Below are 16629 nucleotides of genomic sequence, written 5' to 3' on the forward strand. Positions count from 1 at the left end.
GTCATTTAATTAAAAGTCTACACAATAAGCACATTTTGATTGTTTCATTTCAACTTCATTGTGTTTGTACGTATGCAGAAGCAAAATTACAAATACTTTCTCTAATTACTTATGAACCTGACTGTATGTGTGCATGTGTGTGTGTGTGTGTGTGTGTGTGTGTGGTGTGGGTGTGTGTGTGTGTTGGTGGTGTGTGTGTGTGTATGTGTGCATGTGTGTGTGTGTGTGTATGTGTGTGTGTGTGTGTGTTGTGTGTGTGTATGTGTGCATGTGTGTGTGTGTGTGTGTGTGTGTGTGTGTGGTGTGTGTGTGTGTGTGTGTGTGTGTGTGTGTGTGTGTGTGTGTGTGTGTGTAGTAAAGCTGTTCACTGCATCAAAAAAGACAGGTTGATCTGCATTATCTCTGTGGCATTGTGTGTTGATAAAAACCTGCATAGAATGTTGTCCCTGAGGGGGGTAAGAACAGAGTCTTTGTTAAATATTAATGCAGGTGTGTTTGCTGAAAGTTAACTCCAGTTTGTATTCAGCACTCCTTAGGAACAAGTGCAACTTGAGCTGGCTTTTGGGCACTGAATTTCAAATCTGCACAACAGATGTTGTGCTGAATTATTGTTTTCACATGCACAACACACACATGCTCTTTCTTGCACTCGTCTTTTGTACCTATACTGTTGCAGTTCAGCCTCCAGCTGACTGATCCTGTACTGGAGCTGCGGCACAGACTGAGCCTGTTCCTGGATCAGGCGAACCCTTTGCAGACCCAGGCTCAGGGCCTTCCGTGCCTCCTCTGCCCGCCTCCTGAAAAGGATCACCCATATGTCATCTTTTGTACTCCTCAGATGTCACTCAACCAAATAACAATAATAAGCCACTTCCCACCTAATCCGAGCGTTGTCCTTCCTCACAGCAGCCTCCACTCCCTGAAGCTTCTGCACCTGCTGGTAGGCCCAGCGCAGCTCCTCCTCCAGGCGTTCATTAAATCTGATGGCCTCCTGCAGTTGCCCATCACGTGAGGAACGTATCAGCTTGAGCTCCCTGAGGAGGGGGTCCCGGATGTTGCACCTCCTCACCACCCTCCTCACTACATCACCTCCTGCACCGCTGCAGAGACCCTTAATTCTGGTTGTTGGTTTCAGTTTTCCCTCAATGAAGGTAATAGAAGTTGAGGTGTTTAAAGCTGTGGAGTTTAAAGTAGATGGAGTGGGAAGGGTATGACTCCTCTGTCGCCTGAGAGCCACCTCCAGTGCTAGGCAGCGAGCATCGCTCCCCTGCAGTGCCGAGCGGAGGTCCTCCACCAACTCCCTCAGGGCTGCTACCTCCTCTGCAGATGGAGAAGAATGTTACAAACACAGCAACAGTGGAATCCACTTATTGCACAGCTCAAGTGAAATGTACTTCTGCTATTAAAGGTCCTGTAAATGATTCAACATCCAAATTGGAACAATTACCAGCTAGAAGGGCTCTCCATTCAATAGAAGGTAGACATTTGTTTCATTCTAGCTGACACTGAAACAGGAGATGCTAAATGTTGAGTCAACACTGAAATCAGGAACGCTAAAGTGAGAGGCAGTGCACACCTTGACAGCTCATTAAGTCAATCAGTGACTATTTAGTGTGTAAATTACATGAAGGGTTTTAGCCATGCTTATGCTCCCCAGAACCATTTACTGGAAAAAAGTCTGAAGGTTCTAAACGAGATGGTGAGGATATTCCAGGCATGCGACAGGCAAATAAAGACAAATGCTTAAAATAGCGGGGGGTTAAGAGGGCTGTAGTTGGTGGGGGGGATCTGGGAGCAAAGCTCCCGAGAAGGTGAAGGGTTTTAGCCATGCTAATGCTCCCCAGAACCATTTACTGAAAATAAAGTCTGAAGGACCTAAATGAGATGGTGATGGCTTTTCAGGCATGTGAGAGACACATAAAGAAAAATCCTTAAAATGGGTGGTGGTGGTGGTGGGGGGGGGGGGGGGGGGGGGGGGGGTCATGAGGTCAGGGGTCTGGGGAGCGAAGCATGAATTAGATTTTGGTGTACTTTTAAGGAAAACATGGTCCAACAACACCTTATTTTGTGTATCTCAGACCACCAAGAAACTTAGAAGGACTATAAATCAATACAGTTCTTCATTCCAGGCAAATCCAACTGTGAAGAGGCTCTGAGAGAGTCCCAGGACAAACTGGAAGGATTATACAGTGCATCTGGAATGTATTCACAGCTCTTCACTTTTTCCACATTTTGTTATATTACAGCCTTATTCCAAAATGGATGAAATTCTTTATTTTCCTCAAAATTCTACACACAATACCCTATAATGACAATGTGGAAAAGGTTTTTTAGATTTTTGCAAATTTAAAATATTAATAAAAAAAAATAAAAAAAAATCTAAGAAATCGCATGTAGATAGGTATTCAGAGCCTTTGCCATGAAGCTCAAAATTGAGCTCAGGTGCATCCTGTTTCCATAGACATGATTTGGAAAGACACACACCTGTCTACATATAAGGTTGCACAGTTGACAGTGCATGTCAGAACACAAACCAAGCATAAAGTCAAAGGAAATGTCTGTAGACCTCTGAGACAGAATTGCCGTAAGGCACAAATCTGGGGAAGGATTTAGAAACATTTCTGTTGCTTTACAGGTCCCAATGAGCACAGTGGCCTCCATCATCCATAATGGAAGACGTTTGGAGCCACCAGGACTGTTCCTAGGGCTGGCCGCCTGTATAAACTGAGCAATTTGAGGAGAAGGGCCTTAGTCAGGGAGGTGACCAAGAACCCGATGGTCACTCTGTCAAGCTCCAGCATTTCCTCTGTGGCGAGAGGAGAACCTTCCAGAAGACAACCATCTCTGCAGCAATCTATCAATCAGGCCTGTATGGTAGAGTGGCCAAACAGAAGCCACTCCTTAGTAAAAGGCACATGACAGCCCACCTGGAGTTTGTCCAAAGGCACCTGAGGGACTGTCACACAATGAGAAACAATTTTTTTTCTGGTCTGATGAGACAAAGATTGAACTCTTTGGCATGAATGTCATGTTTGGGGGACACTCGGCACCATCCCTACAGTGAAGCATGGTGGTGGCAGCATCATGCTGTGGGGATGCTTTTCACTGGCAAGAACTGGGAGACTAGTCAGGATTGAGGAAAAGATGAATGCAGCAATGTACAGAAACATCCTGGATGGTAACCTGGTCCAGAGCGCTATTGACCTCACATTGGAGTGATGGTTCATCTTTCAGCAGGAGAATGACTCTAAGCACACAGCCAAGATATCAAAGAAGTGGCTTCAGGACAACTCTGTGAATGTTCTTGAGTGGCCCAGCCAGAGCCCAGACCTGAATCTGATTGAACATCTCTGGAGAGATCTGAAAATGGCTGTGCACCAATGCTCCCCATCCAACCTGATGGAGATGAGGTTCTGCAAAGACGAATGGGCAAAGCTGCTCAAGACTGGTGTGTCAAGCATATGCAACATATTTAAGAAGACTGAGGCTGTAATTGTTGCCAAAGTATTGAGCAAAGGGTGTGAATACTTATGTACACGTGATTTCTTAGTTTTTTATATATATATATATATATATATATATATATATATATATATATGAGGTCTATTAGAAAAGTATCCAACCTTATTATTTTTTTTCAAAAACCATATGGATTTGAATCACGTGTGATTACATCAGACATGCTTGAACCCTCGTGGGCATGCAAGAGTTTTTCACGCCTGTCGGGTTACGTCATTCGCCTGTGGGCAGTCTTTGAGAGAGGAGGTCGTCCACCCGCTCGTCGATTTTTTCATTGTTTAGGAATGGCTCAGAGACTGTTGCTTGTTTGATAAAAATTTTTTCAAAACTGTAAGGCACAACTGAGTGGACACCATTCAATAAATTCAGCTGGTTTTCGGTAAAAATTTTAACGGCTGATGAGAGATTTTGGTCTGGTAGTGTCGCTTTAAGGACAGTCCACGGCGCCTGACGGCGATCTGCGCTTCGAGGCGGCAGCGTCTCGCCGTTTCAAGTTGAAAACTTCCACATTTCAGGCTCTGTTGACCCAGGAAGTCGTCAGAGAACAGAGAACTTTCAGAAGAAGTCGGCATGAGGAGTTTATTCAGACATTCCATTGTTAACGGTCATTTTGTAATGAAAGAACGTGCGGGCAGAGTCGCATGTCGGGCTGGACCCGACCGCGGGGGGTCGCGGCAGGAAAAATACCTCCGTTGGAAATCTTAATGGGCAAGTTGGAACATGCCCAAGCTGTTAAACAATTTCTCAGTTACTCACTTGTTGAAAGCCATTAAAAGCCGCCTGAATTCTACAAATGGTTTTCAACACGGAGGTGTTTTTTCCTGTCGCGGCGCACACAGATTTGCCGAGTCGTCACGGAAACGACTCGGCGAATTTGCGCGTACGTCTTTCATTAAAAAAATGTCCTTAAACAGTGGAATGTCCGCATAAATTCCTCATGCCGGCCTCTTCTGAATCTTCTCTGTTTTCTCACGATGTCCTGGGTGAATTAAGCCTTAAATTAGGATGTTTTCAGCTCGAAACAGACCGACGACAGCGCCTGGAAGCGCTGCAGGACGTCCCGCTCCGTGGGAAGTCCTTACACCAACAGAAACACCCCATAATCTCTCATCAGCCGTTAAACTTTTCACAGAAAACCAGCTTAATTTCTCGAATAGTGTCCACTCGGATATTCCTCACAGGTCCAGAAAAAATTTTGATAAAGCAACGCGCGCCGTCTCGAGCAGCGTGTGAAACAAAGGAATTCAGCCGAGAGGGCGGGACCACATCTCACTCAAGGCCTGCCCACAGGGAAATGACGTCACCGACACGCGTGAAAAAACTCACGCATGCGCACGAGGGTTCAAGCATGATTGGTGTAATCGCATGTCATTCAAATCCATATAGTTAAAAAAAAAATAAAAGGGTCGGTTTATTATCTAAGAGACCTCGTATATAAATTTGCAAAAATAAAAAAACAAACATTTTTCACATTGTCATTATGGGGTGTTGTGAGTAGAATTTTACAATTACTTTACTCAATTTTGAAATAAGGCTGCAACATAACAAATATGGAAAAAGTGAAGTGCTGTGAATACTTTCTAGGTGGCACCATATTTCCCAGTGCATTGGAAATGCCTCTGGATCCCCCAGGAAGAGTGAGAAGTCTTAGCTGAGGATAAGGAAGTGTGGAATAAGCTGCTTTGTATACAGCCACCGTGAGTCTAAAACATATTGAGCAGCAAAATATTTGTGACTGATTGTTATGAATGACTTCATAATGACATTATATGGTGAAGTCATACAATAATTATTATAATAAATAAATAAATGAAAAGAACCATTTCACATCTATATTTTTTTTGATTGTGGAGGGTATGCATCAGCCCTCAGATGCCTTCATTGTATTTTTTCTTCTTTTTTTTTTGTGGAATTTAAATAAAACAAACAAGCTGTGCTTGTTGTACTTACTGAGAATAATCTCTTTGAGCCACTGCAGTCTGCTTTTAGAAAATATCATTCCACTGAGACAGCTCTCACTAAAGTGATGAATGATCTTCTGCTTACAATGGACTCGGACACCACTACGGTTCTGCTGCTGTTAGATCTCAGTGCTGCATTTGATACAGTGGATCATCATATTCTACTTGATAGGCTGGAGAATCATTTTGGTATTACTGGGAGTGCTGGGAGTTCTCACTGTGTTTTGTAAAGTAACACTACCTCTAACCTTAGTGACATGAAATTTGAGGTTCCTCAGGGGTCTTTCTTAGGCCCCCTGCTTTTCTCCCTTTATATAGCACCCCTTGGGCACATATTGCGGCATTTTGGGATTACCTTTCACTGCTATGCAGATGATACTCAGTTATATATGCCGATAACTGCTGGTAATCTCGTTCACATAAAATCCTTAGAAGATTGCCTTGCAGCATTGAGAAATTGGATGTCTAGAAACTTCCTACTTTTAAACTCTGAAAAGACTGAAATGATGGTTCTTGGTCCAGTGAGACATCGGCATCAATTTGACCAGTTAACACTCAACCTAGGCTCGTGTGTCATACATCACACTGACAACGTGAGGAACCTTGGGGTAATTTTTGATCCTTCTTTGTCCTTTGGCCTCCATATTAAAAATATTACTAGGACTGCTTTCTTCCACCTGGAAAATATAGCGAAGATTCGTCCCATCCTGTCTATGGCTAATGCTGAGACCCTGATCCATGCATTCATATCTTCTAGATTGGACTACTGCAATGTTCTATTTTCTGGTTTACCGCAGTCTAGTATTAGGGCTCTCCAATTGGTTCAAAATGCTGCAGCCAGACTTTTGACATGAAGCAGAAAGTTCGACCACATTACACCCATTTTGTCGATAAAATTAGTCATGGACTGGCACCTCCCTACCTAGCTGACCTAATTAAACCTTACGTACGCTTTACGTTCTCAGGGTGCAGGATTACTTTGTGTCCCTAGAGTGAATAAGAAGTCTGCGGGTCACAGAGCTTTTGCTTATCATGCCCCTGTACTGTGGAATGGTCTCCCTGCGTCAATAAAACAATCAGATTCTGTGGAGACTTTCAAGTCCAGACTTAAGATGCACTTATTTTCCCTTTCATATGGCTAGCATACTGGTACAGTTTTGTTTTATGCTTTTTACTCTTTTAATTCATGTTATTAGTATTTGGAGCAGGCCGCGGCCTCAACCTCACCTAAATTCTGGGTCTTTTAGTGAAGCTTAGGGATAGCGGCTGGCGATCACCTTAGTATTTAACATAAATACTAATAATAACAGAATAACAGCACCAGCGGATCTCCCCGATGTTGTAAAAGTACAACCAACAACTGGCAGACAGTGAAAGAGAGGCAGATGAGGGGGAATACGTCAGCGTCTCCGGCGGAGAGGGACCAGACCTCCACTACCCGGCATACTGTTTAGCAACTTAAGATGGCTAAAAAACAAGATCAAAGAGCTCCGTATGAACACCAAAGCTTACTGGGAATACCGGGAAGCAGGCGTGTTTGTTGTGTGGGCCGCCAGAAGAGGATGTACTGCTGGCCCACCACCAAAGGGCGCCCTGCCTGAAGTGCGGGCTTCAGGCACGAGAGGGCGCTGCCGCCACGGACACAGCCGGGAGTGACAGCTGTCACTCATTAATTCCTGACAGCTGTCACACATTCTTCATCATCGCACTCCATAAAGACCAGACGTCATCTCCACCTCATCGCCGAGATATCATACTTCATTGGAGGTAATATCCTCAGCCGTTTGTGTCTTTTGCAATATATCTGTATATTGTGAGTGTTTGCAGGAGTACCGGTTCCTTTTTCTGTGGAGGCTGAGTGAGTGCAGGACGGCACTCTTTTCCCCTGAGGAATCACTGCGGTACTCTGCAACATATTGAGTGAGAGGTGGAGGTGGCATTCCCACCGCTGTTGTTACTGGGTGTACACACACCCACACTTGACTGTCTTTGTTCTTCGCCAGCAGTACCAGATCCGACAGTCAGGGACGGTGATCACCTGGGAATTCGGGACTTGGCGGCTCCAGTATTCACCGGGTTCTGTGGGGGCGGAAATCGTGTGGTTCCGGCTCTTCTCAGGACAGATGTCTTCTATCCTCGAGCCTGCCCACACGTCACCTTTGTAATTTGACTGTAATTATATTCTGAGATTGTCTGTATATTCGTTGTGCACGTTTCACAACATTAAATTGTTACCTTTTGGCTCATCTATTGACCGTTCATTTGCGCCCCCTGTTGTGGGTCCGTGTCACTACACTTTCACAACAGTGTTGGCCTTTTCTGAGACTGGCTTCATCAAGACATCCCTGAATCTCTTGTCGAGCTTGAAGGATTCTCCCTTATCCAAGCGGACAGATCTGAGCTGTCAGGAAAGAGCAGAGGGGGCGGGATCTGTCTGCTTGTGAATGACAGCTGGTGCAGGCACTACACCATGAGGGAGACCACGTGTACAGTGGATGTAGAACTACTGTGTCTGTCACTGAGGCCCTTCTATCTCCCGAAGGAGTTTGGGAATATAATTATTTGCATTGTTTATGTTCCACCCAGCGGGAATGCAGCAAGAGCAGCAAGCCTTATAGCCGAATGCATTCATAAACAGCTGCAACGTACATCGGCAGCTCCAGTGTTTGTTTTGGGAGACTTTAATCATTGCAAATTAGAACTATCCCTCCCTGGTTTTCAACAATATGTAAAATGTGACACACATGGAAACAAAGTGTTGGACAAATGCTATGGCAATGTGAAAAATGCTTATACTGCCAAATCAAAGCCCCCGCTCTTAAACTCGCACCATAATGCTATCCAGCTGATCCTGCTTTATAAGTGACTTTATGAGACAGAGACAATATGGAGACGCTTAAAGGATCTTTTCGCTGCACTACTTGGGAAATATTCCATGAAATGGAAATAAATGAAGCCACCGAAACAATAACACATTACATTAAATTTTGTGTAGACAGTGTTATGAGCAAGAAAGAAGTTACAGTGTATCCAAACAATAAGCCGTATATAACTAAACAGGTGAAAGAGTGAATCAACAGGGAAAAAAATAGCATTTAAGAACAAAGACAGAATGAGTGTGAAAGCAGTACAAAGAGAACTTAATACATTGCTGGAAAAGGCCAGGATACTACACAGGCAAACTATTGAAAAGAACTTTAGAGAATCAGACACTAAAAGGCTGTGGGATAACATCAAGACAATAACAAACATGAACCCAGCTAAAAAGACACTTGCAACAAATGACTTTTTTTTTTGAGGTTTGAAATACAAGATTTTTCGGATGATGGCAAGAATACTTTGGAAAACCTTCCTGCTGACCAAAATACCAGGATTGTAATTGACCCACGGAGAGTCCGATCAATCTTTAAGAAGGTGTCCACAAAAAAATCCATCGGTTCAGACGGTATCTCTGCACATGCTCATAAAAGCATGTGCAGAAGAACTGGCCCTGCTTAGTGTCCTGTCTTCCAGCAGTCTGTAGACCTTCATACTGTACCAACTCTCTGGAAAAGATCCATTATTGTTCCAATTGCCAAAAAATCATGTTCATCTGAAAACAACAACTATAGGCCAATAGCTTTAACAACATGTAAGCAAGTGCTTCGAAAAGATTATGCTATCTTTTCTCAAGATGGACGTCAATCCTGTACTTGACCCATTCCAATTTGCTTATAGGCAGGGTAGAGGCACTGATGATTCCACCAACAGCTTAACCCACCTTTCACTTAAGCACTTGGAAGATCCTACTGCATATGCACGGATTTTACTGGTTGATTTCAGTTCAGCCTTTAATACATTACAACCATACCTGTTGCTGTCTAAGCGAAAAGAAATGAATGTCAACCCATTTTTAATTAGATGGTACCATTCTTTTTTAACTAATAGACTACAACAAGTCAGAGTTAACCGAGCTCTTTCGGTACTCAAACCATCAAGCACAGGTGTACCACAAGGCTGTGTTAGTTCTCCTGTCCTCTTCACGCTCTATACCAAAAACTGTACAAATAACTACTGTAATAACTTTGTTTTTAAATTTTCTGATGACAGCCATTTTGAGCCTACTGAACAAAGTATTTCTCTGAAGTGAAACACTGTGCAGTGGTGTGATGACAACCACTTGGTTTTAAATGCTAACAAAACCAAGGAAATGGTTCTGGACCCAAGGACTGTTGGGGACCATACTCCTGTGGTCATACATGGTACTCCTATTGACCAGGTCAGCTCATACAACACTCTCAGCTGGACTGTACATGTGGATAGTCTGTGTTCTCGACTCCATCAGAGACTCTACTTCCTCCACAGACTTTGTTTGTATGGAGTCAATCAAAAAATAATGTTGTTTTACCAGGCAGTTCTAGAGAGCCTAGTCAGATAAGGCATGACTGCCTGGTATGGCAACCTCTCTGTACAACTTAAAACAAAACTTAACAGACAAATTGAAAATGCAATGAAGATAACTGGAAAGAAACAATATCAGTCTCTCAGTTCACTCTACGAAGAGTCTGTTCTGAAAGCAGCTCAGAGGATACTGACGGATACAGCTCATGTCCTCCATACAGAGTACACTCTCCTTCCCTCTGGGAGAAGGTATAGAGTCCCTCGGAGCAGACTGAATAGACTCAAAAACTCATCTGTCCCCATGTCTATCAAATTGCTAAACAATAATGTCTAAAACTGGAAGTGTGCAACACTTACGGTGTCTCTTTTGATTTCCTGTCATGTTAATTTGTTATAGATGTGGCTGTGTTTCTATTTGTATTTGTTTGTTTTCCTTTTGTAAAGGCACTTAGCATGAGTCCAAGACAAATTTCCCTAAGGGGATAATAATGTGTATTGTATGGTATCGTATTTCTTCTGTTTTTCTTGTTGATTAATGCTGGCAAATTATACAGTATTTTCTATCTTTCTGATGCCTGATTCTGTTTTTTCTCTGTGTAAGGTTCAGCTCCATCCAGAGATGGGAGTTGTGTTTGTGTTGGCGACCCTCCTGTCCTGTGCATCAACAGCAATTCTTGTATATTCATCCATGAATTGTTCTGTGAATTATTTCTGTAATTTATGTTTGTAGCATGGCCCAAGCAGAGGGTCACCCCTTTGAGTCTGGTCTGCTTGAGGTTTCTTCCTCAGAGGGAGTTGTTCCTTACCATTGTTGCTCTGGGGGTTGGAAAGGTTAGACCTTACCTGTGTGAAGCGCCTTGAGGCAACTCTGTTGTGATTTGGCACTATATAAAGGAAAATAAATTGAAACTGAAAATTGAACTGTGCATCCCACGGGCAATGTTCTAGTTATTTTCAATACAAAACACCACTTATACAGACAGTGTTCTTTTGACAAGGCAGGGGATGGATACAAGAACATTTCCAAGTCCTAAACTTTATTTACATCAATTATTATACCCAATTTTTATACCCAATCCTGACACTCACAATTAGTGTCCTCAATTCCCAAAGGCTTATTGAGTGTTGTTAGAAGGAAAGGTGATGTAACAGTGGTAAACAGACCACTGTCCCAGCTTTTTTGAAACGTGTTGCAGGCATCCATTTCAAAATGAGCAAATATTTGCACAAAAACAATAAAGTTTATCAGTTTGAACATTAAATACCTTGTCTTTGTGTGTAGGTTGAAGAGGATTTGCAAATCATTGTATTCTGTTTTTATTTACATTTTACACAACATCCCAACTTCACTGGAATTGGGGTTGTAGTACTGTTATTTATTTATATTCTTACAAGTATCTGAAATATATCTCAACACGGTCACTTTACAACTATTTTGGAAAAAAAAATGAACTTCTTGCTCATAAGTCATATTTCATTTTTTAAATAACTGACAACTTTTTTCTATCTTTTGAACACTACTTTTCAATACAAAATTCAATACCTACTCACTGCAGTTGCAGTCAGCTTGAATGAAAACTGATCTGACTGTGGGGTAGTTATAAAAAAAATTGACACAAAGGTAAAAAAAAAAAAAAAGCTGTGGAATCCAACAAGACGCCATTGTCTTAAACTGGGGTCTGGTCAGACCCCATAAAAAAATTATTACGGAGCCCACAATATTTATTAAAATATGATCAAACGAAATGAAACTATATTGGTGACATGTCAATAAAGTGTTAGCTGAATAAGTTTAAAGATTTAAAGGTTCAGAAATTATATCAAAACTTATACCCCAGTTTTACTAATTAAGGTTAATTGAATGCATAATTTCATCTTCATTGCGGTGGTGTACAGAGGCAAAATTTCCATCATTTTGTCACTGTCACTGTTTAGGGGAGGTGATGTGTAGTTAAAGTGTTGGGTTTGAGACCACGGGGTCCTCGGATCAAATCCCAGCCTGACCTGAAATTCACTAAGGCCCCTTGGGCAAAGTCCTTAATCCCCGAGTTGCTCCCGATGTGTAGTGATACCTTGCATGGCAGCAGCCTCACATCGGACTGAATGTGATGCATTGATGTGTAAAGTGCCTTGAGCGTCTGATGCAGATGGAAAAGTGCTATATAAATGCACTCCTGACTGTATGTGGGTAATCACTACCATCTCTTAATAAATGTGATAGGGGTTTCGGTGAGTGGGACTCACATGCCCTAAAGTTGCATGCGTGACTGATGGATAGACTATACACTCACTGGCCACTTTATTAGGTACACCTCTTCGATTGCTTGTTAACAGAAAAAGCTAATCAGCCAATCACATGGCAGCGACTCAATGCATTTAGGCATCTCGATGTGGTGAAGACGAGTTGCTGAAGTTCAAACAGAGAATGAGCCAAAGGACAATTTTGGGTTCCATATGTCTAATTATATAAGTAACATTTATAAGTAAAGTACAAATACATATTGACTAAATGATTACTAATTTGCATAGTATGGATTATGCGTACTATGCAAGCTTGTCATATGCAGCTGTCAAGGTTGCTAGGCAACAGTGGCAAGGACAGAATAATGTAATTACAAAATGCTCCATGGGCTAGATCATCTCATTTCAGAATAGTTGGTTCAGCTTCTCTGGTCTTGAAAGGCCAGATTTTTGTAGAATGCAGCCTTCGAAGTATGTGGCTCTTGAACTGAAACACAGTCAGTGAGTCTGGCAGAGCAATGGGAAGTCTAGTTATGGATTTTCATGACATACATCATAGAAATGTTATTTATAGAACAGCAGTGTCCAAACTATTCCAGAAAGGGCCAAGAAGGTGCAGGTTTCCCTTGCAGCCACTGACTCCAGCAGGTTATTTCACTGATTAACATCACTCTGAGTAGGTGGGATGAGTTCATCAGTGATATCACCTGCTGGAGTCAGTGGCTGCAAAGAAAACCTGCACCCTCTTGGCCCTTTGTGGAATAGTTTGGACACCACTGTTATAGAAGGAAAAATTTGACATAGTCAGAATTGTGGCACTTTCAAGAAAATTAATTATACCACAACTACAATTGTAAAAAGCATTGGACAACATGACCCCTTCAACGCAGTTTGACAACTACAAGGCCCTCTAATTTATTTAGGTTATGGATCTTGTATGTATCTATCAGTACTGTTTCAAACACAGAATCCATCATCTATGAAATACTCCCTATGTGAGGGTCTGAGCATGTTCAAGGATGCACTGCACACAGGTACAGCGTGCGTCCAGTCCATCAAAAACTGCCACCAGTGGCGGCTGGCCCATAGGGGGCGCTCTAGGCACTCTTTTCTAGCGCTGCCCTCCTAGATGTGGAGGGGAAAAGTCATAATATATATTTAAAAAGTATTATCAGTGTCAGTTTTACTTAATAGTATGTGCCTACATGTAATATGAATGATTAAAACAACACTTCCTCCAACTGACTCTCATTCAACAGTGCATTTCCACCGACAGGAGCAGAAAACGTACGTTCCTCGTCTTGGGCGCTCATTCAAAGCGCCCTTGAAGTGCAGCGAAATAACCAATTGTATGTAGTTACTAGGGAAAATTAATAAATATTTGGCAAATCAACATTGCCAAAATTAATGGCTTTGGGGCGCTGGAATTTTAGCCCTTGCTACATAAATGCGGGAACGTTAGATTACAGTCAGTGATATACGTGACGCTGCAGCTGTCAGTCAGTCAGGAAGAGCGAGACGACATTTGGGTTATATTTATTTATTTTTATTTTGTCTCCGTGTGTTTTGCTGGAGTAAGTTGAAGAACTCTGGGACTCCTGCTCGTTATGTCTTCCGAGGTTTAAAACGGGACAAAAACGAATTAAATCAATGGCACCAAAGTTTGGCGGGGATCCTTTTGGAGGCGCATGGAGGTGCGCACATCAGATCTTTCTCGTGGTTTAATGACAATTGCACATCCCGGTTGGAGGAGAGACGTTTGTCTGACTCGTTATAAACCGTGTCAGGCTTCATTCACACTGTCAGCGCGCACACGTCACGGAGGCTGCTGATCTACGCGGGTGGAAAGGAGCGAATCCACCTCTTCAGGTGAGCTGACGAGCTGCTCGGATTTATTCCCGAATGTTGCTCCTGGTGTGGAAACGAGGGTGAAAATTTAAGATAAAACGAATGAGTGATGTTTTTTTTATTTGTTTTAGGGGGTCAAAGCTGTGATCTTTATTGGGACAGCAGACCAGTTATAATGGTAATAGGGGAGGCCGGGGCTGTTTGTAACAGTGTTCAAAGCTGTAGCCATGCTGGTATTTTGATTTCACTTTACACGTTATGAGGATCAGTTCACAGAAGTGAAATATTCTTTGGAGTATTCCACAGTCTAAAACAAATTATTTGCTCAGTTTAAAAACAAAACAAAACAAAACCCTAAAATAGCAATTTGCATGTTTTTTAAAAGAAATTCTAACTCAGCCACTGAGTACACACAAGACACTTATAGTCAGACAAACCCAAGTTTAGCAACGCATTTAATTAAGTGGTTTTGTGTACTTAATTTGCTTTGTCCTCTACACTGTTAATTAATTTTAACCAATTTAATTTAAAGGTTTTGGTGTTATTAGTTAGTCAAGTTATTTAAGTTTTCAAGCTTCTTTAGTTTGCCTCCATTCCACTCATAATGTCATGCAAAATATTACCTTAATTTTCTCTCTCTCTCTCTCTCCTCTCTCTCTCTCTCTCTCTCTCCTCTCTCTCTCTCTCTCTCTCTCTCTCGCTCTCCTCTCTCTCTCTCTTTCTCTCTCCTCTCTCTCTCTCTCTCTCTCTCTTGGAAGGTGGTATGAACATTGTGATATTTTCTATTATGTTAAGGTCGGTGTCATTGTGAACCCCAGGATCTGTTTGTCTGAAGATATCGGCAGTTCAGTACAGTTTGGTGTACTATGTGTGTAATTGGTGTCAAATAGTGAAATGTTCTTTGCTCAAGAACTTGAGTGTTGTATTTGATACTGTTCCTTTCCAAAGTAGAAATGGGGCCTGATATAGCTGTAAATGGTTAACTTTATCTGTAAAACTGCTGATTTTGAGAAGGACATGTAATGATTATTGTGGAATTGTAGTAATTTTCCGACTGTTCTCTTGAATGCCTGTACTGGACAAGACAAGGGAATCTATTGGCACAGCAGCCCCACCAAGACTGTTTTTCACCAGCCGCCAATGACTGCCACTCATATTTCCACCTGCAATAAATCTAGTTATTACTGCATTATATCAATCTTGAATAAGTGTATTAAGAGTCAGTTAAGGCAAAATCTCCGCTGATTTTCCCAGAGGATCCCTACAAACGTGAGACTGGGTTGAGGATCCATAGTCTGTGCGTAAATCCACGGACTCGGTACCTGGCTGAGCTGGCTCTCGGTCTTCTCGGCCTCTGGTCACGTTTCCATTCTGACCGCGCAGATCAAAACTGACGCACTTTCTCCTCCTGACGCGCGGCCACCGTAGGCGGATCTGTCTCTCTATCAGCTCCGTGTCTTCAGTGACGGGGACGCGCCAGGCGCAGTCTCCGGTGCCATGACGGGCGCTGCGCACACGGAAATACTCACAGAGGCGCCAGTGGAATTCTTTAAAGGTCAGCTGCGGGGGCAGTCCCGAGCACACATCCCTGAACTCTTCTTCATCTCCGTTTTCCCGTTTCCTCCTCTCTCCTTGCTCCGCCAGCCCCAGCACCGCGCACAGCGCGCTGAAGTCCTCCGCGGCCACCGTGTCGTTCCCGTGTGGGTGAGCAATGTGGTGGAAGACTTCCTGCAGGTACTGATCTATTCCCGTGGCCAGAACCACGATTTCATTCTCGGCACCCAAGTCCGGCCGGTGGTAGTGCGCCAAGGTGCTGCGGAGCCACTCGCTTTTACGCGCCGGTCGCGGCGCAGGCTGGACGCAGGACAGAGCCATTAGTGCAAATCAGCCAAACGCTTTTAAAACTGATTTTAGGTCAGCAGATGGTACTTAAACCCAAAACCACGCCGCGCACGGTGAAATTCCCAGGAAACCTCACCTTGGATTCCTTCCTGACGCATCGCGTCAGGGTTGGATCCTCTGCTGTCTGAGAAAGTGCACATCCACCGACTCCACCCTGTTTGCGCAGAAACACTGAGCGCACGGTTTGTACCAAATAACCGTGACAGCTGCAACTAAAGAACGGATATTGTTCCGCCAGCTGCAAAAAAACAAAAACAAAAAAAAAAACAGGATCACATGTCAGATACAGTGAGGAAAACATTTAGGAGACAACAAATGAAGATCACACTTGATGTCTATGTATATGGGACATTTCCACGTGACATTCAATACAATAGTTATGTCAGAGACTTGGATCAGTGGTGAGAAGGGAGTGGACTTTGAAATTGAAAGATATGAACTGAATTGTCGGAACAGAAAGAATAAGAATGGAAGGGGTGTGGCAATATACAGATGAGGATGAAATTATTCTCAAACATTAGCAACTATCTGCCTCAGCCAGGTGAAACGTGGGAATCCCCTTGGCCTTCTCCAACTACTGGGACCTTCAACACTCGGGCACCTGTGTGTTGAATCATGCACAGAGAAACAGGCCATATGGCCAAAATGTCGAGGCTGACGCTTCCTCACAATGCAGGTGGTACTCCTCATCTCTCTCGCTCTCTTAGAAATAGGGTGACCAGATGTCCCACTTCATGCAACAAATTGAGATGGTTTCCAGCATTGTTATTGACAGTCA

At 43.0% G+C, this 16629-nt stretch overlaps 1 protein-coding gene across 1 annotated transcript in view; it reads right to left on the bottom strand.

Annotated features, from left to right (window-relative positions):
• The window catches only part of si:ch211-112f3.4 (EF-hand and coiled-coil domain-containing protein 1), a 46541-nt gene extending 30577 nt beyond the window's left edge, over positions 1-15964 (bottom strand). The window contains exons 1-3 of the mRNA XM_034167403.1: positions 15272-15964; positions 879-1320; positions 663-797 (exon numbers count right to left, since the gene is read on the bottom strand). Coding sequence (XP_034023294.1) covers positions 663-797; positions 879-1320; positions 15272-15824 — 1130 coding nt within the window. The 5' untranslated portion in view covers positions 15825-15964. The remainder of the gene's footprint in view (positions 1-662; positions 798-878; positions 1321-15271) is intronic.
• Positions 15965-16629: the final 665 nt, after the last annotated feature.

This window comes from Thalassophryne amazonica, chromosome 3, assembly GCF_902500255.1.
Source record: "Thalassophryne amazonica chromosome 3, fThaAma1.1, whole genome shotgun sequence".
NCBI lineage: Eukaryota > Metazoa > Chordata > Actinopteri > Batrachoidiformes > Batrachoididae > Thalassophryne > Thalassophryne amazonica.